The sequence below is a fragment of the Silurus meridionalis genome, chromosome 9 (assembly GCF_014805685.1).
Source record: "Silurus meridionalis isolate SWU-2019-XX chromosome 9, ASM1480568v1, whole genome shotgun sequence".
In the NCBI taxonomy this organism is placed as follows: domain Eukaryota; kingdom Metazoa; phylum Chordata; class Actinopteri; order Siluriformes; family Siluridae; genus Silurus; species Silurus meridionalis.
Genome location: NC_060892.1, coordinates 1,690,441 through 1,713,072, shown reverse-complemented (window position 1 = coordinate 1,713,072; position 22,632 = coordinate 1,690,441). Strand labels below are relative to the sequence as shown.

Below are 22,632 nucleotides of genomic sequence, written 5' to 3'. Positions count from 1 at the left end.
TGAAATCCCACAGTGTCTTATTAGTACTTTGTGGGAATGGTTCTGCTTCCCGCTGGTCTGTTGGCAGTGCCATCTGTGGCTAAAATATGTTGATTTGTCTTTTGGGGTCCCTCCACCCCCCTAGTAACAAGTTGCTCGATTCTACTGTTGGCCTAATGGAGCAGGTCTTACTCATTTCATCAATGTCAAGCTGTATTAATATCATCGTCCATAAGCCCCATATGGAATATAAGTCCTTCCTACAACTTTTGGACAATTCAACTCTTTGTCCAGTCCTTTCAGGTGATTAATATAATTGTGGCAGAAAATGTAATATATCTTTTTATAGACCTGTATGAATTCTGTTCGGTAATTAAAGTGCTGGTGTATTTATCTATCGAATTTTAAACTCCGGCTTATGGTATAGATGGGAGATGAACAGCACTGTCTATTGGGGACCATTTGAGAATCGGCATGTTGTGAACTGCATAAGTGAAAGAGCTGTATTTGTGTGTGTTTAGTTGGGGGGGTGTTGCTGGCAGACCCTGAGTGTTTTGGAATGTGCCAAGGCTTGTTTCTGGGGTGGGACTCCATGACCTCAGGCTGTGGGATGGGTGGGTGTGCCTATAACACACATTCAAAGCCACTCCAGTAAGAAAAGGACGGTTGCGTTCATGATTATCCTGCACATGCTCACTTGATGTGAATGTCATGTTGTTGCAAAACTTGAGACTTGATGGACATTTGATGGCATTTGTACCTGCTCCTCACCTGATGTTTCCCATCTGTCGCACAGAAATATAATGTTGATGTATTCCCTTGAGAGGTGAAGAGGACACGGGCAAGGGAGAATGCTGTTTCTTTAAGAGAGAGAGGGAGAGAGGGAGAGAGAGAAAGGGAGGGACCTCTTTGCCCTCCAGAAACCAGGAAGGGAATTGAGTTGATCTACTGCTGCCTGTACTTTAGCGCATACGAGGCTTTGAGAAGCAGGGACAGCCAAAGAGAGAGAGAGAGAGAGAGAGAGAGAGAGAGAGGGAGAAAGCAAGTGAGAGAGAGCTCCAGAGAGGAGAAGAGGAGGGACAAGCAAAACCCACCAAAGCAGCACCACGGCCATCACAGGTGAGCTGAACCCCTGTGCTCCCCCTCCTGGTTTCCCTGCCATCTCTTCCAGGGCCTGTTGTCAGGAAAGAAAAGGAATGAAGGAGGGGGCAGAGAGAGGGCATAAAGGGTAGAAAGGGGATTGCCACTGAAAACTAATTTGCCTCACCTTGGATTTATTGCTGTTGGTTTGCTGAAATTCATTTTTATTTAATTTTTTTTAGAAAAGTCATAGTTTGGTTGAATGTGTGTCTATGGGGGTGGGTGGGGGGTCGAAAGAGAAAGCCTGAGGCAGTGCTCTGAAGGAGGAACCAAAAATAATGCTGTAATGCAAGGTAGAAGTAGCTTGTGACAGGCTTCAGTTTTAAGTTGTCAAATGGAATCAACTGTGATGGATTGCAGCTTTCTGCTTGTCTGGATTGTTTGTTTGCATCTGTTTGATATTATTATTATCATTTCATTGTAGATCAAAAGTCACAAGTCAAGAGGGTATAAGTTTTTCTATCCTTTAGGTCTGCTTAAGACAGTACTGAATTGTGGCGCATGCATGAGTTTCCTTTATTTAGTCTTCAGCCTGGCTCTGCTTGATGGCTGGTCTCTGTACTTTTAATACCTGGCATCCTGCTAGCAACACACCGTAGCATATAATTCAGCTCTCAGAGTGCTTACGTTGAACCAGGGCTCAGAGCTGTGGGGTTGGTAAGAGTGGACGGCTTGGGACTTGTAGTCCATAGCAGTGGCCTAGAAGCAGTCCGTAAAATCTGTAGGACTCCACATCCCAGACAGCCGTGCCCTTGGCCATACAGGAAAGGGAACAGCCGGCAGCCTATCTCAGTAGGGAGGTGTGGTGAGTGAGCAGCTGTCAAACCAATCGTAGAGAGGGAAGTGAAGCCAAAGCAGTGGGCTGAAAGAAAGAGGGCTGGGGGTGGGAGGAGGAAGGGGGAGAGTTCGAGTTAGTAGGTGTCTGCCTGTGTGTGTGTGTGTGTGTGTGTGTGGGATCAGGCAAGGGCTTGCCTGTGTAACTAGGGCCACTCGGAAGTTTGCCGACTGCAGTTACTCCACGACACAATCCTGCCCAGGCACGGAGGCAGGCAGGCAGGAAACACTGAGCTGGCCCACAGAGAGAAACACATTTCTGCCTGGCTGGTAAGACCTCCTTAATGCAATCTCACTCTCTCTGCTGCTTGGAGTGCAGAAGACAGGACAGCAGTAGGATCTTTAGGAGAGAGAGAGAGCGAGAGTGTGAGATATATAGATAGAGGGGCACTAGGCTTAGCTAAGCTGAAAGCACTTGACCCAGTTGCAGATGGAGTAGAGATGGAAAGCAGAGGCCTGCTGCGTTAAGGTATGGCCAAAGAGGTTATATTCAGCTCTCTTCAACTTTGCATGGCATTGCGTTTCTATTCAATACTGTCAACGAGAGGGTCGAGATGAATCTCATTGCAAACTTGGCACGGACGTTTATATACAGAAGTAAGTTGACTGTAGGAAAGTTATACGAATGAATTACACAGTGTTAGGTAATGATCATGGTCTTCACTTAGACACATCTGGGATGTTTGAAAAAAAGTGGCACCCCTAGTGGACTGCTAAACTGTTTCGAAAAGGTTCAGCTTATATACGTAATACGCTGCAAAACATCTTAACCTCTAATCTTGTGACTTTTGTGTCATTTGTTGGCAGACTTGTATCGGTTTTACCCCTTCCGCTTTTTTTTTAAAGAAACTCAAGGATAAATCTACCTTCCTCCAAAACCCCAAACCCAGTGATTGTGTGTCATTGAGGGTCTTTTGGTAGTGTCTCATGACTTCAGCGTGGTCAGCAGTCTCCTTTGGGTGTCATGTGCATGAAACCTTTTCTCACTTTCTCTTTCCGTTTTTTTTATTCAAAGATGTATGCAGATAATTTCCAACCCATACTGGCTTAACTCGTTTTGGCTGATGCGGGTACAGGGAGGGCGCGAGGGGTATTTTTTTTATTCGCTGATGACGCCCAGTGTCTGAACAATACACAGAAAAGTTGCCTTGTCTTGTCAGGGGTGAGGCCTGTCTTTATTGTCTCTTAGTTGCTGTGTGAATAACACACATATTTAAGCCCACTTCAAGCGAGTCTACTCTTATATATGGGGAGACTCTGCCATGCCATGGGGTCATTTTGAGTCATGGCACCCACCTTGGAATGCTATGAGGCCTTCAGAGAAACTTGGCGAGTGTGTGTATCAGCGTGTGAGCCTTTGGGAACACTAAGATCACCGCCCATAAAGTAAACATTAATGTTGCCTTTCTTTTATATAAAATAAATGGAGGATTGCTGAGGGGATTCTTCAAAGTGTATACCATCAGTTCTGACCTGAAATACAGATTTGTTGGGGTCTAGTGTGCAATTAATGTAATGGATCATTTAATTTTAACTTTATGGATAATCTCAATATCAGCATTCAAAATATTTCTAAGTTTTAGATATTGTTATCTTGTCATTCCCCCTTACCTGCGTTCTGTGAGAGCTCTCTTATATGGAAAATTTGGCCTGCAGATTAATATAACATTTCTATTTCCTCATATTTACAAAAGGCTAAATAATATTTAATCACAGAAGTTTGGATTGTGTTATGTGCTGTTGTGGAGTGAATGTCCTAGTGCAGGAATTTGCTAAATTGGATTTAACTGGAATTGAAAATTTGTACAAAAGTCTTGCCCACTGAGCAGTTCCAGCAGGCAGCCAGAGCTCTGGATGTAGTTTTCATTCGGGGGCAGTCGGCTGGGTGGGCTGTTGGGAAGCATATTTAAAGTGATTAAATTAGAGACTGTGATGTTCGGAGATGGGCTGCAGTGAGCTAACCTCCCTATCGGTAATCAGAGAACTCATCTCATTATGCTCTCATTGCACTCTTTAAAGGGCCTTCTTCCACTTGTCCTTATCTGCAGTGGGTCTGTCGACATGTCGGGCAAGGCCTACTTCTTAGTTTCCTTAACAGTAATGTGGAATCCGATTGCTGTAAGTTTATTCTCTCACCCGCCCCCATTTGCCATTATGGAGCTCGGCCTCCGGCGAGTGGAGGAGAGTCCTTGACACACTTACCTTTGCGTAATTGTTGCGAGATCTGTGGATAATAAAAAACGGCAGTGGGTGGGAGGTGCATTTTTTTGCCTCCTCAGCATAGGCAAAAAAAGGAGGAAGTGGAAGCTGTGGTGGGCTGGCGGCGGACGAGCGCAGTGCAGTGTCTGGGAGAGCTGGTCATCTGATAACAGAGTGGGTTCTGTTACACCATTGCCAGAGTCACACAGGAAGTCATCTTCCGTCCATTCTGCCTGGCCTCTGCAGCAGAGATGGAGACATGGAGACACAAGGGCACTGGAAAAGGCCGAGCTGCTTTCTGACATTTCTGCCATTTTAGGTGAGGGGATCATGTTGTTTGGTCTCTCTCCATTGGTTTCCTGTAAGCTTGGCCACAGTGTGCAAAAGACTCACAAAAGCTGAAGTCAGCCAGCTGCCAGATGCAGGGAATCAGGCCTGGAAAACTTTGGTCAAACTCTGAGGGGGCGTCTGACATTTGCACACTTTGGTATAACCTCTCGATAAAGCAATAGCCAGCTGAGGAGAATCGTAAACATGTTGTCACAATTTCAGCACCTCTCATCATTCCTCTTCTAACTGAGGAATGTGAAGGACCTACAGATCCTGATAAATATAAATCATATGAGATGTGAATGAAATTGTTTTAATGAAAGCATATTGTTATATAGTGTTAGGCAATGTTTTCTGAAGTACCCTCCATAGCAACTCAAACGTGTGTGTGTGTGTGTGCGTGTGTGAGAATGTGTGTTGTTGATTTTTAAAAGACCTCACCCACTACCTTTAAGGGGGCATTGTGAGCCTGGATTTTTGGCAAGCTGCTGACATATCTGAAATGAAGCAGCCCAACCTCATAACTCCAGTTTATCAGTCGTTCGCCCACTTCCTGCTTGCACTCTACACAACCAATCAGGCTTCCCTTACAACTGCTGGCAGGAGTGACTCATGATTAAGGCCTTGTTCAAAATCCTGTTCTTCTTGGAATTAGACACCCTCTCTCTGTCTCTCACATTTCCGTTTATCCGCTAATATCTCTTCGGTCCTGACCTTGAACTCCTAACCTGTGTATAGTGACCCCCCCGACAGCCCTTTTAAGGAATTGGAGTGTATGATGGACTTTTACAAAAGGTCCCCGATGTTTATGTTTTTATTCCATCAACCTGAAGGTGACTGGTGGAAAGTAGAAGAAAAAATGAAACTCCGTTAATGTGCTTTGTTTTCAAACGGCAGTGTAAGTTTGTGTTTATGTCATAAGTCAGTGTGTGATCCTGGAATGTAAGGTATGTTATGTGTATACAGTGGATTACATATACGATCCGATCTGGCATTACTAACCAAATAATCACTGAACACATTCAATAGTTTTGTCTAGATCTCATCCTTCACAAGATTTATATCTAAGAACATTCAGAAAAGAAGTCAGTGTAAGAAAAATGTAATACGTGTTTGATTATATGTTATTGTATGAACAAACAATGCATACTTTTTTTAATGTAAATTATTTCACACAAGCTTACTGACACAAGAACACTTTGTATAAGAACTACCAAATGAATGCACAGGTTTATACTCAACATAATTAGGATTGTTTGCTTTTAGCAACCTGGTCACAAATATATTCCAACAGTTGATGCTGATAACTGCTCTGCGCCGGCCACGGCAGGAAGACCTGGGCTAAGGTAGGAGGGGTGGGATGGCTACTTGCAGCGAATTGTGGTTTGACTTGCAAAGCAGTGGCGGGTTGAGCGTGCGGCTGCTGGCTGAGAGACCTGCAAGCGTGTCACTGGGGCCAAGGCACAGCCCCCGTCACCCGCTGCCATGAATTAATGATGAGGAATGTTTGGAGCCATGAGAAGGTGTCAGGATCAGGTTTGTTTGCAGTGTTTCCTCTTTCTTTCAGCTCAACTCAAGGGTTTATTCTGGGACAGGGACAGCAACTTTGATTTTTCAACTCCTAGCTGAAGTTACATAAGATTTCGGACGCCTCTTTATGCCTTGTGTACAGCACAGAAAGCTGTCTCTTTCTCTTATTTTGATTTTCAATTCCTGATTTCTCACACAGCAGGTATTCTCTTACTGAAATTAGCTGGTGTTTCTCAACTTACCATTCTGACCTCCATTACTCCCCTCTCCAGGTAAAACTTCGTTGGCATTTGTCCGTTACTCCCAGCCTTTCGCCTGGTCTTTACCCTAGTCTATTCAAATAAGGTATTTGAGAGATAGTGAAATGAGCGTCGGTCAGCCAGGCTTTATCAGGACTTAACGAGAAAACTACAAGCAAGCAGAGGAGTCATGCAGGTGCGCATCAGTGTGTCACAGCTAAAGAAGAAATACTTGAACCAGTCAGGATGTAAGAATGTAACTAATAGAGTGTATCTATTATTAGAAGGGCATCCCTAAGGTGCTCTATATAGAATTGCATGCACCGCACAAGCATACGTGTCCTAGATTGTGATTTATAATCATTCAAAATAAAATGATATATATATATAATAATGACGTGAAAAAAAGAATTCATACCGCGTGGCGCGAAACGTGGGCCAAAATGAAACAAGCTGAGCGGACAGGTTTGTTTAAAGCGTTAGGGTTGTGCTTTACCTAAGCGTGACCTCTGCAATGCGATGACATTGTGCCAGGTGAGTTGTTTTTTTTTTTTTTCAAGAGGGCATGTGGAAAGCAGAGGGCGGGGTGCTCAGGTTGAGCAGGAATTTCTTTTGAATGCGCTGCTCCTATAGAGAATAATCCCCCACCAGCCTCACCCCCTGCTGGGTTGCTGTGCCAGATGGAGGAGGGGCTTGGTGTTCGTTTGTGTGCATTTGAACAGCAAATCAAGGAGGGTTACCTTGCAAAACCCCTCTCCACCTCCCTCATGTTCCTCCTAGCCAGGCTACATTTGATCATTTTAATCTCCCCCTCAACACGTGAGCAAGGGGACAGGCCTTTCCTGAAACTTGGCACACAGAGCAGGGTGGGGTAACCGGCTCAGACCGGATTGACAACCTCCCTATTTAATACCGTTCCTTTACAGCCGTGCATGTGTCCTACTCCTCCTCTAGTGTGTTTTTTCCACTTTGGCCTATCCTCGGCAGTCCCTTGTCCCCCCGCCCTCTGTGTGCACTACTGAATGCACAAGCTGCACAGTTTTGTACTGGGCGCCACTCTGCCCTCAACCTACTCACTTCTCTTTTCTTCTAATGTCTTCTCCCACTGCCTTTAAAGAAAGCAAATCTACCGCTCTCTCTCACCCAGCTATGATTGTCGTAAAAGACCCAAAAGTCATTACAGTCAACTTTGAAATCACGTAGTGTTACACATCACATCGCACATCATGTTGGAGCGCAATATACGAGTTATAACATATTAACTGCAGATTATTGCGTGCTAATAAAACAAAGGTCATATACTGTTTACGTTCACAAACATTATTTCGATCTAAACATTTTACCCACTGCAACTTAAATACAGTAAATTTCTTTATACTTGTGCATCGCCAATACTGTGATTTAACTAAAATATTTTAGTAAAAATAATAATTATGCTATTTTACTTTTTTTATTGTATCGAACTGCACATGCTAATTTCAGTAATTAGTCTTTGGACTTGATGCGTACAATTAAGAACTGACCATTAGTCCTCAGTGTGCTCGTTTCTCTTTGTCTGTGCCACATTTGCCTTGGAAACTTGACGATAATAACTGAAAGGCTGTTTTGCCTCAAAAAGGAAGTGAGATTCTAGAAAGAAACAGGTCTGAAGTAAGAAAAACTGTCAGTAGAAGAGGAACAAGAAACTGCAGTTACTCCATTCTGAGAATTTGCATGATGCTATCTCAATAGACTTTAGAGGTGTTGCTGACCTATTAGAGATTAGTCTAATTCTTATACTAGTCTCAATATGTATTTTTTTTAATCCGTTTTTTGTTTTGTTCACAAAAAAACAATTACATATATGGCAAACATCTTAAATGGTTAATCAGTTTGGGCCAGCAGTTACAGACAACTGACCAGTCTATTCTTACACTTTTCTAACATCCTGTCGACAGTTGACCCTTGATAACAGATAAGACTGCACTATATGACAGCACACAATTTTATAGGATGTCTTTGTATGTGTTAGCATTACATTTTCCCCTGACAATGCCCCTGTGCACAAAGCAAACTCCATGACGACATGCTTTACAAAGGTTGAGTTTATATCATGTATCTATAAAACCTCATCGCAGACAGATGATTTTCTATCATATGTTCGTCCACAGACAGGCAGACGGACAGACGGCAGGACGGAGACCCGGGCGGCGGCTGCGATTGGCGGCTCGACGGCAGGCTGGTGGAAGATGTCGTCGGGGGCCGGCGGGCGGGCGTGTGAGGCAGAGGAGGGTCCAGTGGGCATCCCCTTTCCTGAGCACAGCGCCGACCTGCTGGAAGGCTTGAACCGGCAGCGGCTCAGCGGCCTGCTGTGTGACGTGCTGCTGGTGGTGCAGGAGCGCGAGTTCCCCGCCCACCGCTCAGTTCTTGCCTCCTGCAGCTCTTATTTCCACAAACTCTTTACCTCAGGCCTGGCTGCAGAGCGGCAGAGTGTTTACGCGCTGGACTTTGTGCGTGCCGAGGCGCTCGCTGCACTGCTGGACTTCGCCTACTCATCCACACTCACCGTCAGCCGTAGCAGTGTAGCCGACATCCTGAGCGCCGCCCGTCTGCTCGAGATCTCACCCGTCCAAGAAATCTGCACACACCTGCTCGACACCAAAGTGCTCTCCCTTCCGGTGGGTCAATCATTTTTCTGATGGAAGTGTTGATATTGATGATAGATTGTAGACCATCCATAATAACTTCATATAACAGAGACCTAAAATTTGTTTTTTAAGGTGCACAATATATACATGTTTTGGTTTAGTTGAATTTTTTTAGGTTGAAGTATAGTAAATAATTTGAGGATTATTTGGAAAAGAAAAAAGCTGCCCAAGAGGGGAAATGCATGACTATATGATGTTCTATAGAGAAGTTGTAGCTCAGTCATTAAGGCTCTGGGTTACTGATTGGAAGGTCAGGGGTTTAAACCCAGGTGTCCCCAAGCTGCCACTCTTGTTGCCCTTGAGCAAGGCCCTTGACCCTCTGTACCCCAGGGGCGCTGTATCATGGCTGACCCTGTGCCTTTCTGGTGTTTACATCAATGACAGGCTCTTTGGGAGACAGTAGGGCGTACATGTCTTTTTAAGTCGGTACTTTATAACATGCCTATTATTAAGCATCAATTTACAGCCCCGCTTTCTGTTTTCAGACGGGCAGCGAGAGAAGAGAGGATGAGCTGGAAGAGGTCGGAGAGTGTGGGCGAAACAGCCGAGAGCAGGGCAACCGGCTACGCGCTCGCGAGTTCCTGGAATTCTTCCAGCGAGGGGCTCACTGGAGCAGCAGCTGCAGTACGCCAGAGCTCAGGGACATGCCCGCACACCTGCACTTTAGCCATCGCAACGGCGCTGACAGCAATGGCACGCCGTCTAACTACTTTCCTCCCCCAGGCCCAGGGCTGGCGATGCACCCTCCACCAGACCCAGAAGATGATCCAGATGAGCCACAGGACACAAAGGAGGTACTGATCTGGACTCGAGGGAATGGCACTGAAGCGCTCTCGCACTTCTATGCCCCATCATCACAGAATGGACACTTCTACCTCCATCAATCCGAGCCCAAGGCAGAGAGGGAAGCAGAAACGGAGCGCGAAGTAGAGCGTGGACCCGCCAGCGCTCTTCTGCAGCAGATGATGGACTCTATAGAGCGGCAGAAGGAGAGGCCAGATGGGGCTGAACACGAGGGCGCTGACGGAGACGAGCCTGACGTGGAGTTTTACTTGAAGTACTTTAACAGTGTGCAGCGCGAGGAAACAGCCGTTCCACTCTGGGCCTCAATGCGAGGTGGAGAAGGTAGAGGCACTGGAGGCCAATCTAGCACAGGCAACGCTGGCGGTGAAAGAAAAATGCGCTCCAAAGCCTTTCAGAAGTGTCCTATTTGCTCCAAGGTCATCCAGGGTGCTGGCAAACTACCCCGCCACATCCGCACGCACACTGGAGAGAAGCCCTACGAGTGTGCCATCTGCAAAGTGCGCTTCACCAGGTGAGCTGAAGTACATTTCATTTGACAGTAAGAGTTACGGCTTCGATTTCTTCTGTTTTTCAAAGGCGTGTGTTTTGGAAATAGGGGGTTTGTAAAATATGTCAAAATTGTTTACCAATGTATAATAATATAGAAAGGTACATTTGGGGTACAAATACAGGGCTACACAGGGGCCCTGGGTTATTGGGAAACTTGAAGAAAAGTGTCTCGGAATCTATAGTAAGACACCATCTGTAAGGTGTGCCAGAAGAAAAAAAAAAACACAAACCTGAGTCCCTGCAGTTTGTTAAACACTACGGACACTGTGACTGGAATCAGCTCTATGGTCAGAATAGAGCTTTTTTACACAACATACACTCAAGGTGGGTTTGTGGTAACGAAAAAGAAGAATTGTGGAAGGGTTTGTGATGTTTCTAAGCTCTATTCCAGGTCTTTTTTCCATCTAAAAATAAAAAAAAGAATTCCAGATAATCATTGGTTTTTGTTTTCCCAATTCTATGAAACCGTTTTATGCTCTGTGGGGTGAATTAAAAAGGAAACAGACAACAAGAAATGACTTATGACCCTGAATGGTCTGAAAAAGAGTCTGATTCCTCGCTCTGTATTTTTCAACCTCATCAAGCACATACACCAAATGGACAAAAAAGTATTGGGACACCTGGTTTTGGTTCTTCTCCAAATGGCTACCACGAATTTGGCACGCAATTATATAGGAAGTAATTTGGATGCACGAGAATAACATTTTCTCTTGAATTTCGGAGACCCAAACCTGTTCCCGCATGACAATGCCCCGGTGCAGAAAGTCAGCTCCATGAGTTTTGACTTTTTATGGGTTGGAGTAGAAGATCTCCTTCTATAGATTTGACTGGTTGACTTTACTACACCCTTGTGGCTGAATCAATCCCCACAAAATCTAGTGGAACATCTTCCCAGAAGAGTGGATGTGATTATGAGAGTAAATTGAGACTAACTGTGTAATGGAATGTTCTAAAAGCACATCTTATGGTCAGGTGTCACAAAACCTTTGTTTGGTTGTCTTAATCTATGGCCAGGACAGTATTTTATTCTTATATACATCTACAAGAAGTTTGCGGTGTCCAGTTTAATATCCGTAGCCTGGATTCCATATGGGCATCACAAGGCGAGTTTTCATTATACTCCAATTTCTTAGTATATTTATATTGAGATACTATCAGTGATCTTTTGACCCGATTTGAATGTATTTCTCTTTAGAAAAATCCTATAAAATTCCCAAATCTTGTCACTACCCCTTTCTTGCAAATGGTAAAAAAAACAAGGAAGTGGGTAGATCTGTATTCTGGTCAGGGGGCAAACGGCTATAAAGCCATCTTTTATAGGGATAGGCAGCCTGCATGACAAAGTCCCGGAATTTTAACAAGGGGATCCAATAAAAAGTGGGCTGAGTTGGCATGGCTGTGTTGCGTCTTATCTGAGTTGAGGCCGCTATAAAGCGCTGCATGTCAATATTGAATGGAATCATAGATTGGTGCCATATCTATGCCAGCGACTTTTTGAACCTGTGATCTTGAGTGTTATGTTGATTTTTGCCCCCTGTACACATGACCCTTTTTTTTTACTGAGCTGCTAACATGGCGTGCACTGTTACCCGAGGGTGTGGGGTTCAGTCATAAAACCGTCCCTATAATGAATTAATGAGGGGACCTTGGAAATAGATGCGGTGTTGAGTAATATCCGGGGGGTCTGTTGGCTGTGTTGGGTTTGATGCAGCAGGAGATGGGAAGGGGGTGTATTCCTGATGCCGTTTGATCACGGGTTCTCCGTCACTCTGTAATAAATCAATCTTGACCTTTAAATAATTTAGTTGCTTCAGCACGCCACTTTATTACGCTGTCCTGTGGGTTTGTATGGCGTCTCCCTGTGCGTGCCAGTATGTAGGTTACGATGAGTTTGCATACGTGTAAGATTTAGACGGTAGGAATACACGTGTTTATAGGTTTCAGGGCAACACCGTGTGTGTGTGTGTGTGTGTGTTTTAAATACGCCGATGTGTGTGCGAATGTGTTATTGTGTGGTTTTGTATATGTTTGTGTTTGACTATAGGCCTGTGTGGTTGTGTTTATATACACAGGAGTGTGTGTGTGTGTGCGTGTCTGTGTGTGTGTTTGTACAGTAAGCCTCCACAGTTCCGGGCTGGCCAGCCCCAATAGTTTATTTAGCTGTACTCTTCCCTGGTCAGAAACAAAGAGGAGGGGGCGTATGGGTGAAGTGTGTGCAGACGTGAGTCCTTGCACTTGATCTCACGACACAGCACCGTTCGTGGTGGGAATCTGCCTCACTTCTCAACGTGTCACAACCTGAACGATAGAAACTGCGGCTTCTTCAAATATTCTTGATTCAATCCGGAAATTTCCGACGACGCGAGCCGTCTCAGGTTACAACAACTATACGGACAAAAGTATTGGAACACCTGACTGTGGACAAAGTGGGATGCAGGAGAGAAATTTTTGCTTTTCTTGAACTGGGAGACTCAAACCAGCATGACGCTGCACCTGTGCATGAAGATGGTTTGGAGTGAAAGATCTCCTGCTAGAGAACGTTAACTGCACCCCAGACCTTCTCATCTCTCCTCACCTACATCAGTACCTGATTTTACTTTCGAATGAAACTCTACCAACCACCACAATTCAGAATCTATTAAACATCTTCCAAGACTAAATGTGGAGACTAAAAATGGTTTTGTCCATATAATGTAAACTAAATTGGACATGTATGTAATGTATATTGGTGTGTGTGTGTTTGTGTGTGTGTATATATATATATATATATATATATATATATATATATATATATATACAGCCTTGATTTCTGATCTTTTCTGACTGGTTTAATCTCATATCAGCCCCTGTAAATCTGCCTGTTTTACTACGCCGATAAAATATCAACCGTTTGTCGAACTGCAGATTTAAGGCTTGAATGGTGAACACTGAGCACCTCCTCATTGCCTCACATAGAAATCAGAGATAAAAATTTGCGCTTTATGGCTCTCGTCCTCAGATGACCTGCTGCCTCCCGGGAGCAAACATATGTTGCAAGATCAACAACCAAACCTGCGTTTTTCTAAAAAAGATTCCATATAAAAAAAAAGGGTATTGGTTATTATTATCATTTTTTTAATAAATACTTATTATTAAAAAGAAACAAACATATTTATATATTCATATATTTATTCAAGACAAACTCATAACACAATCAATTCCACCAAGTTAAACAGTGTCCAAGGTTCCTCCTGCTGTAATTGCACAGAGGACACGTCCTTCATTATGGTGGGACGTACCAAGTGTGTGTGTGTGTGTGTGTGTGTGTGTGTGTGTGGTTTTAGTGTTAGGTATTTGAAGCTACCATTAACTATAATTAAAGATTATCTGTTGTTATTAAAATTCTAATAATAATTGACTGGTAACTTTAATTATTCTGGAGGTTTAATTATCAGTAATGAAAAAAGTAATGAAAATAATAATCTCAAATATAAATGTAATAGGAAAAGTCCTGGTTTTATAATAAAAAAAAAAAAACATTTTCATTCTTTATTCTATCACAATATACATTTTTGATATGAAATCATCCTATCAATAATATTTAGAATTTATTTTTTATTTTATGGAGCACTTTTAACTATTTTTTAGCATTTATAAAGAATGTATAAGTTTGTAAAGTTTGTTGTTATTTACATCCTTTTTTTTTTCCTCCAGACAGGACAAGCTCAAGGTTCACATGCGCAAGCATACAGGAGAGAAGCCTTACCTGTGCACGCAGTGTGGCGCCGCCTTCGCTCACAACTACGACCTGAAGAATCACATGCGTGTACACACGGGTTTGCGCCCCTATCAGTGCTCCAGCTGCTTTAAGACCTTTGTACGCTCGGACCATCTCCACCGCCACTTGAAGAAGGACGGCTGCAACGGCATCCCGTCTCGCCGCGGACGCAAACCTCGTGTACGAGAACCCGACGTGCTCGAAGCCCCTCTGGACGCGACCGGAGGGGGGCCGAGATCTACCAGGGGCCAACTGCATCCGGAGGACGAGGATGACGAGGAGGAGGAAGGGGGCATGAGCATGGTTGTTATGGAACAAGCTCCAGAGAGCCGCACACACAGCCCGAAGGCTGACAGAGGCGCTAGAGGAGATGCGAGCGCAAGGCAAAGAGACGCCACAATGCCATAAAAATACACACTGCTGGTGCTGGTGTTGCACAGAAATCAGAAAAAAAAAATCAACAAAAAAAAAAAAAAAGCTACAACTCCATGCTTCTCTTTAAAAACCAAATCAGGGTGTCCCAAAAAAATCTAATCTTTTCATTTCACATTTTTCTGCGTATTTTTTTCTTTTTTTTTAACATTCAGGGACCTGAAGCCACAGTTACAGCCTGTTGAAACAGCGAAGAGCACTTGACATCACTCACCTGTGCGGTCTCTGTCTTTCTGGGTGTTCCCTTTTTGTGATTTCTGTTCTTAATCGCTTGTCAATATGCATACGAGACAATGGAGCTACTATGCAGTTCAAAACAGGTTCCTCATCTCTGGGTTGGGTCCACAGGGCTTTGTCTTAAACAAGTGAGGTGTCAAACACCTGGCTGACCACGGCTGCTAATGCGACAGGTAAACAAAGTGCGATCCAAGACGTGTGAGAAGCAACAAAAATGAACCTTTCTCTCGTTTTTTTCCTTCCCTAATGCAGTGAAAAATATGTACATATACCGTAAAAGAAAAGGTTCTCTCGTCTCACATCCATACGGCAATATATTATGCAATTCCGACGCAGCACCTTGTTTCTACACGTTCCAGAAAGAATCAGACAGGGGTTTGGTTTTAAGTGTTACTTTCTCTCTCTCTAAAAGAAAAAATAATAATAACAATAACACGGTTATGGTTATATCTTTATAAAAGGGTAACATTTCGAGTGAAATCACATTAAGGCCATGGGAGGAAGAGGATCCTGGGATGAGGTTTCCGTGTTTCTGAAGCACTACCGTCATCAGTTTGCCTCTAAGCAAAACCACGTTGAATCTTTTACCTCTCTTTTTACAGAAGCCTGCATTATTATTATTTTTTTTTACTTTTTCCTCTTTTTAGAATTCTTGGGCTCTTTTTCTTTCCTTTCCGTCTTATAGTTTGTCGTCGTCGATGTTTTCGTTTGAATTGGCTGTTTTGGGTACTTGACACTTTACATTGTTTATGTGTGTGTGTGTGTGTGTGTGTGTGTGTATATATTAGGTAATAATGATATCGGTCCCTTTATAAAAGGTTTATTACAGATTGTTAGGGTTTTATCTTCCTTCAGCTTCGCTCCAGGAAATTTCCTAAGGGGAAGCTACTAAAGGGTGGAAGGCTGTTTGAATGTATGAGAACATTTAATCGAGGAACCCGTTTTGGTCCTGAACTTAGCACTTGATGGAACTGGCATGTTCCTTCCAAAAAAAACAAAACATCTGCATTTATGTGTGTGTGTGTGTGTGTGAGAGAGAGAGAGAGAGAGAGAGAGAGAGAGAGAGAGAGAAAAGATGTTGAGGGAATCTTCCATGGTGTAGTTTGCCAGCTTAGCGAAATTAAGAGACAGAGAAAAAGACAGAAAGAGAGAGAGAAGAGAGAGGGGGCGCTTTTTTCCAGATAGCGAGTGCACAAAGGCTGGGAATGTTTTCTCTTTTCATGCATTGGAAGGACGGAAAAAAAGAGATGAGCACCTTTTATGCATTTGCACAGCTTTACTAAAGATTTCATCCCATTAGAGAAAGAAAGAAAGAACAAAAGAAAGAGAGAGATTCCTATTTAAAAGAGAGAAAGAGAGAGAGAGAGATGCAAAGTTCCACATTCTGCCCAAGGGACCACGAATCCATGGGACAACCGGGGAGACGAGATAAGCAATAAATACTTGTTTGGGGTGGAAGGTGGAAGGGTTCGACTTTTCATTTATTTTCTTGATTTCCGCAACTTGTCTCTGTCTATTGGACACATCCTAAGCCACGTGATTCAATCCCCGGGGCTGGGAGACGTCAGCACGTCAGGGTTGTGGACTCGAAATCAAAACACACGCTTCACTCCAAAATCTGGTATCGTGACTGCAGTTCTGGTCAACGTAGATGAATCTTGTTATTCCAAAAGTGCTTGATGGACTTTACAGACCTCAAAGAGGAGTTTGGAGAAAACAGAGGAAAATCTTGGTGTGATTGCTGGTATCAGTGGCGTAAAGAGGGTCCCCTCCTCCCGAGACGGATATCATCACCCAGGCCGCCATGGGCTTTCGCCCAAACTTTCAGTCCTTTGCACCTTAACGGGAGCGGCAGGTTTTCGATTGCACTTTGTTACTGAGAAGGGCACTTTTTATTTCGTCGAAATACACGGGTACTTTGAAACAAAAGAGAGAATGTGCTAAGAAAAAAATGGAAAGACACCCATCGATGTCATGACGCTTCGCTCGGTTCTTCGTTGTGGTTTTAGGTTGTTTTTTTTTCTTCAGACGACTGGCTGCCAAAATCCGATCTCTGCAGTCACGTATTGCAGGGTAACCATGTTGAGTTTCTGAAATGGTGTATGACCTTGATTAGAAAACAAGCAGAAAAAAAGACGCCCTTAAAAAAAAAACCAAGAAGAAGATATTGCCCTTATATCTGATTGCACTTGAAGTTTTCGTTCGATGTAGATATTTTTTCCTTTGTCTTAATAAGGGATATTGAGGGGGTGGCTATACGCTTGTGTGTGTGTGAGAGTGTGTGTAAGAGTGTGTGTTGGGGTGCCTGCGTGTCTGCAGGGGTCTTCCAGTAATTCATAATACTCTTATTCTGTTTAGACAGTTGACCAGTTCATTACTTTGGTTTATATCATTATGTGCTGAGAACAGACTTCCTTTTGTAACTCCAATTTTTCACTCACTGACAAACCATCTAGGGTTTGTAATGAAAGGGACGTGTTTTGGTATTGCAGGACCGCACCCTTAAACGGTCCTCGCTCTGGAGTGAGCTTCGTTTGTCCCGGGTCCTGACCCATGTCCAGAATTCTTTTTTTTTTTGCACTTTGGGTTGATTATCGGGAGCTCGGCTTCTGGCTGTATATGAATTTTAACTCTAAAACATTCTGTGTGTTGGTCAAACCGTAGAGCAGAGTGAAGTGTGGTGCGTGAGATAAAAAGCCACAGCCCTAAACCTGTAAGAGAATCGAGTAGAAATCATCGAGAAAAAGAAATTGTACTTGAGTTCTGTCTTATTGTTTTTACTCTACTTTTTTGTTGTGATCTGTTGCTGCCTGTTTACTTAATGAACTCTTTCTTGTTACCCTGCAAGGGTTTGTTGCGACACTTACCTTTAAGTTGTATGATTTGACGTGTGTATAAAGGGGAGGGACGAGGTTACGGGGTTTAAAACCTGCGGCGTGGAAATGGGACGGACGATCCGGGTGGGGTTACCTGTAGCCTGATAGCACTGGATGTGGTGCTTATAGCTGAAACAGCAAGAATTTTTTTTTGCACTAAAAGTCCTTAATTGAGGACTAGTTCACTCGGCAAGGCCTTTGAGTTTCCATGAACGCAGAGCTTCCATCACAGGGGGAAGGAAGCGCCAGCTCGGTGGTTAAGGCGGATTAATGATCGGAAGGTCATGAGTTCGAGTCCCACACCACCAAGATGGCGCTGCTGGGACCCTGAGCGAGGCCCTTAACCCTTACCTGCTCAGGTGTATAAATAATATATAAGGGTCCTCTGCCAAATGGAAATGGAGCCTAATTTACGCCTGCTTCACATCCCCTTACCTTTCTGTAATTATTATTATTCCTAATCATTATAAATCCAAAGTAAGCAAAGGAACCTGGATTACTTGAAAAATTTGAACTAATATCTGAATAAGCTCGTCACTTTCTTACTTAATCTACTGATTGCATCAGATAAAATTTCCAAATAACAGCAACATTATTGAGCAACATGACTCGGTTTAAAAATCCAAAGCACACGTCAGCACAACACACGACACGAAATGGAAATTGTCTTCACTTAATCGCAAAACCTGATGGAAACGATAAAAAAAAATACAGATATCACGATATCTTGTCTGAAGAAGTAATGACACATCTGTAGGTTCATAGCAGCTCACTGGCCTTGTCTGGGGCGTAAACAATATTCTATAAAAAGGGTCCACAAGGAGTCTACAAGGAGGCTGGGTATAAACCTGACAGGAAGCTGGAGAGGACTAGAATGTGCCTTAACATGGGAAGATATTGGGCTTGTTGGTGTTTGTGAAAAGTGCGGCTGGGCAATAAGGCAATACAAAAAAAACTATCAGTGGCATCGTGTACAAGTCCGTATTTACGAGATTTCTCAGGGATCGTCAGTACTTTTTATAACGCTGATCGATTCCACTGTCACACAATATCGACGTGCTGATTGAGATTATATACAGAGTGAGATTTTATATGTTTATATGCATTTCCGCCATATGGCCCAGTTGTAGTAAAAAAAAAGCAGCTCTGTTCTTCGCTCCTCTTCATGTGGCAGAAGGTCGATTTCTCAGCTCCCTTTTACGACTCCTTGGATAGACGCTACACTGAGACGGGATCTCTCTTTAAAAGAAACGTATCGCTTGTAATATCCAAATATTCATTTCTCTTTGTTTTATTTATTCTTGATTCTTGATAAGCATTAAATAAATAACACATGCGATGTGTTTACGGTGATTACTGTTCCAATCAAAGAAACGAAACGTAGCGAGAGGTTGAAAAACTGATGACTCAGCAGGCCGAGGCTTGATTTTCCGACTAGGTATCTGCAAGCTGTAGAGAGACTCGCGATGTGATTCGGCACGTCCACGGAGAGACTGCGGTCTGTTGCTTACAGGCGCTTTGCACTAGGGGTCCTTTGTGGGTGTTGGAACGGGTGGTTTGCACAGAACCTGGAGGTTGAGGAGCGTTTTTTTTTATTACAAACATGTCGTTATGTTCAGGAACGAGTGAATGCTGCCTCTCTGATCGTGTAACAGATGTTTGAGGTGTTTTACTGGTCATTGAAATGAGCAGCAGTGCTTGTGTGTGTGTGTGTGTGTGTGTGTGTGTGTGTGTGTGTGTGTGTGTGTGTGTGTGCACGTGGTAGAACACAAGTCACTGTTGTGGGAGATTAAGGGTAATCATCTATTTTTTAAGTCAATTGTTTCTCAGGTTGAAAAACACTGCAGATCATTGGTTTGATACCAACCCCAACGTTATTTCGTTTGCCTTGCATCTAATCGAAGCTTTATTACAAAGTTTGTGTTCCTGTCGAGATTTTTGTGTACAAAACAAAACCTATGCAGCCACCCGTAGTCCCCCGTCATCACTCGCCTACCGTGAGCGTTCGAAGGTTCTCGGGCCGAAAGAAAATCGGAGAGTTTTGCTTGAAGATGGAATAATCAAACTGCACCTTGGTCTTTTCCCTGAGTTTACAGTACGAGCTGGCGACATTCCAGTCTCTGGGCCACGCAATATCCACAGTAGAAAGAGTAGTTTGTGTCAGAGAGACTTTTTTTTTTGTCTTTTGAAGCCACCAATGAAATCCAGGTTGCATTCCGTGACTACAAAAATCCCCCCCCCCACCAACAGGACAGTAAACACAGTTCGGTTTTATCGACGGCGAAGTGACGTGTTTTTTGCCCTCGGCCTTCCTTTAGTTCTGAGATTAACGGATAGGCAGCGAAGGTGGGCTTCGAGAAGAGGTTTCCTGGTTGTCGATTGTAACAAAAAAAAGAGCACTTGCACGTGCTTTCTCCCGTTTTTACTGTTATCGTTGCTGTTTTCTTCTACTCATGTTCATGTCTTTTATTTTTATATATATATATATATATATATATATATATATATATATATATATATATATATATATCAATGTGGATATGATGATTTATTTAAATGCGAAAAAAAAAAAAAAACTACATGTAAAGAAAAACTTGAACGTACTAATATTTGGGTTGAAGTCCTTTCCAACTGCCGCCCCACTCGACCACACGCATCTCTCAGACAGACACAGGAACAAAACATTCTTTAAAAAAAAACAACAAAAAAAAAATACGAAGGCAAACCGGACCTGCTTTCTGAGACTTTGGCAGAATTCACAGGTTTCAAAAAGGTACTGTGGTGGCCTCGGTCCCCCTCGAACCCATCCAGGGTCTAGTTGCACATACTCATCTTAACATTACAGTGTCAATCCTCCATGCACATATGAGGCCACGTATGACCTGTATGACCTCTCTTTATTTTCCTACTCCGATGGTAGTTTATATAAGCACACTATAGTAGATTTCAATCACTTCAGTGGTTAGAGGGACAAAAAAATATTATAAATATATATATATCATATTTTTGACAAGTAGCTCACAGAGAATATATCTAGTGTACATAATTCTTTAACATGCAGATACATGAACTATAGAAAAAGTCATTTCAGCAATAGCATCAAACCCTGATACGAGCATTAGGGCACATTCTAACAGTTCATTTTTGGGGCGGCAGGATATTTCCCAGTATCTCAGGCTTGGACGGTAGCAATCCTGTCCTTATTTTCAGCTTAAATTAAGTCCTATTCCTTTAAATTGTCTGTTGAAGCTACGGAGGGACGGGCGAGTTTGGGAGAATTTGCACTTTTGCCGATGAAAAGAATTTGTATTGTATATGAGACCACTAAATGTGCATCGTCTAAATCATGTAATTCCATTTTTTTCTGGTTTTTGGTTCCATTTTATTCTGTTGGGTTTTCTTTTTTTTGTATTTTTTTTTGTTTGTTCGTTTCGTTTCATTTATTTTTATGAAATATATCCAAAAAAATGTCTGGTGTCCTGGTTTAAGAAATAAGATCTTTCTATTAAAAAAGAAAAAAAAAGAAAACTTTTACGTTTTCTGTCTCAGTATATTTTATGGAGATGCTCTTTATCTCTCTCTCTCTCTCTCTCTCTCTCTCTCTCTCTCTCTCTCTCTATATATATATATATATATATATATATATACAGTACAGACCAAAAGTTTGGACACACCTTCTCATTCAAAGAGTTTTCTTTATTTTCATGACTATGAAAATTGTAGATTCACACTGAAGGCATCAAGGGCTATTTGACCAAGAAGGAGAGTGATGGGGTGCTGCGCCAGATGACCTGGCCTCCACAGTCACCGGACCTGAACCCAGTCGAGATGGTTTAGGGGTGAGCTGGACCGCAGAGTGAAGGCAAAAGGGCCAACAAGTGCCAAGCATCTCTCGGGGAACTCCTTCAAGACTGTTGGAAGACCATTTCAGGTGACTACCTCTTGAAGCTCATCAAGAGAATGCCAAGAGTGTGCAAAGCAGTAATCAAAGCAAAAGGTGGCTACTTTGAAGAACCTAGAATATGACATTTTTCAGTTGTTTCACACTTTTTTGTTATGTATATAATTCCATATATAATTCCACATGTGTTAATTCATAGTTTTGATGCCTTCAGTGTGAATCTACAATTTTCATAGTCATGAAAATAAAGAAAACTCTTTGAATGAGAAGGTGTGTCCAAACTTTTGGTCTGTACTGTATATATATATGGAAAAAAAAAGCTTGAGGACACTTGACCATCACATTCCACATTATAATATCTTCCACTCTTCTGGGAAGATGTTCCACTAGATTATATGGAGATTCATTCAGACATAGGACTGAGAAAGTGAGGAGGTTCCTGGGGTGCAGTCAGCGTTTACATTCATCATGTTCAATAGGTTTAGAGACCTATAGCAGGAGATCTTCCACACCAACCCATATAAAGCAGATCTTCATGGAGCTGGCTTTGTGCACAGAGGCATTGCCATGCTGGAACAGGTTTGGATCTTCTAGTTGAAGTGTAGGATAAAATCTCATGCTTCTGCATCCAGTAGCATCCTGTACATGTGCATCCCTCCAGCTTTGTGGCAACAGTTTGGGGAAGAATCGCATGTGTACAGAAATCGTGTAGATTCAGGTGTTCCATTAGTGCTCACCTCAAACACCGTGGTTTATTGGTACCATGTGGGATGCTGATCTGCAGAATTTCACACGTCTCTAGAATGTAAGAAATGAGGAAAATGCCCAGATTGGCTCAAGCTACCAGGAAGGATATTAAGAACTCATAATGACTCTTAAGTCTTTTGCAGCCTCTAATAGTTTTTCTTCCAGGAAATCTATTCTTGCCCTGTATTTCGCTCCATCCATCTTCCCATCACCTCGGACCAGCTTCCTGGTCCCTGCTGAAGAACAGCGTCCCCACAGCATGATGTTGCCACCACCATGTTTCACGCTGGTGTGTTCAGGCTGATGGTTTCTGCCACAAGTTCATTTTGGTCTCATCTGACCACAGCACCTTCTTCCACATGTTTTCTTTGTCCACTACATGGATCGTGGC

At 43.0% G+C, this 22,632-nt stretch overlaps 1 protein-coding gene across 3 annotated transcripts; it reads left to right on the top strand.

Moving 5' to 3' along the window:
• Nucleotides 1-894: 894 nt before the first annotated feature.
• Nucleotides 895-20,651, top strand: zbtb7a (zinc finger and BTB domain containing 7a). 3 transcript variants are annotated; one of them, XM_046856782.1, is made up of 4 exons: nt 895-1,098; nt 8,402-8,908; nt 9,424-10,253; nt 13,985-20,651. In XM_046856782.1, exons 2-4 carry the CDS (start codon nt 8,480-8,482, stop codon nt 14,454-14,456), a joined length of 1,731 nt encoding a protein of 576 aa, XP_046712738.1. In that variant the 5' UTR covers nt 895-1,098; nt 8,402-8,479; the 3' UTR covers nt 14,457-20,651. The 3 variants fall into 3 exon arrangements, with proteins under 3 accessions (XP_046712738.1, XP_046712739.1, XP_046712740.1); XM_046856783.1 differs by lacking the exon at nt 895-1,098 and adding an exon at nt 2,034-2,223; XM_046856784.1 differs by lacking the exon at nt 895-1,098 and adding an exon at nt 2,299-2,422.
• The last annotated feature ends 1,981 nt before the right edge of the window (nt 20,652-22,632 follow it).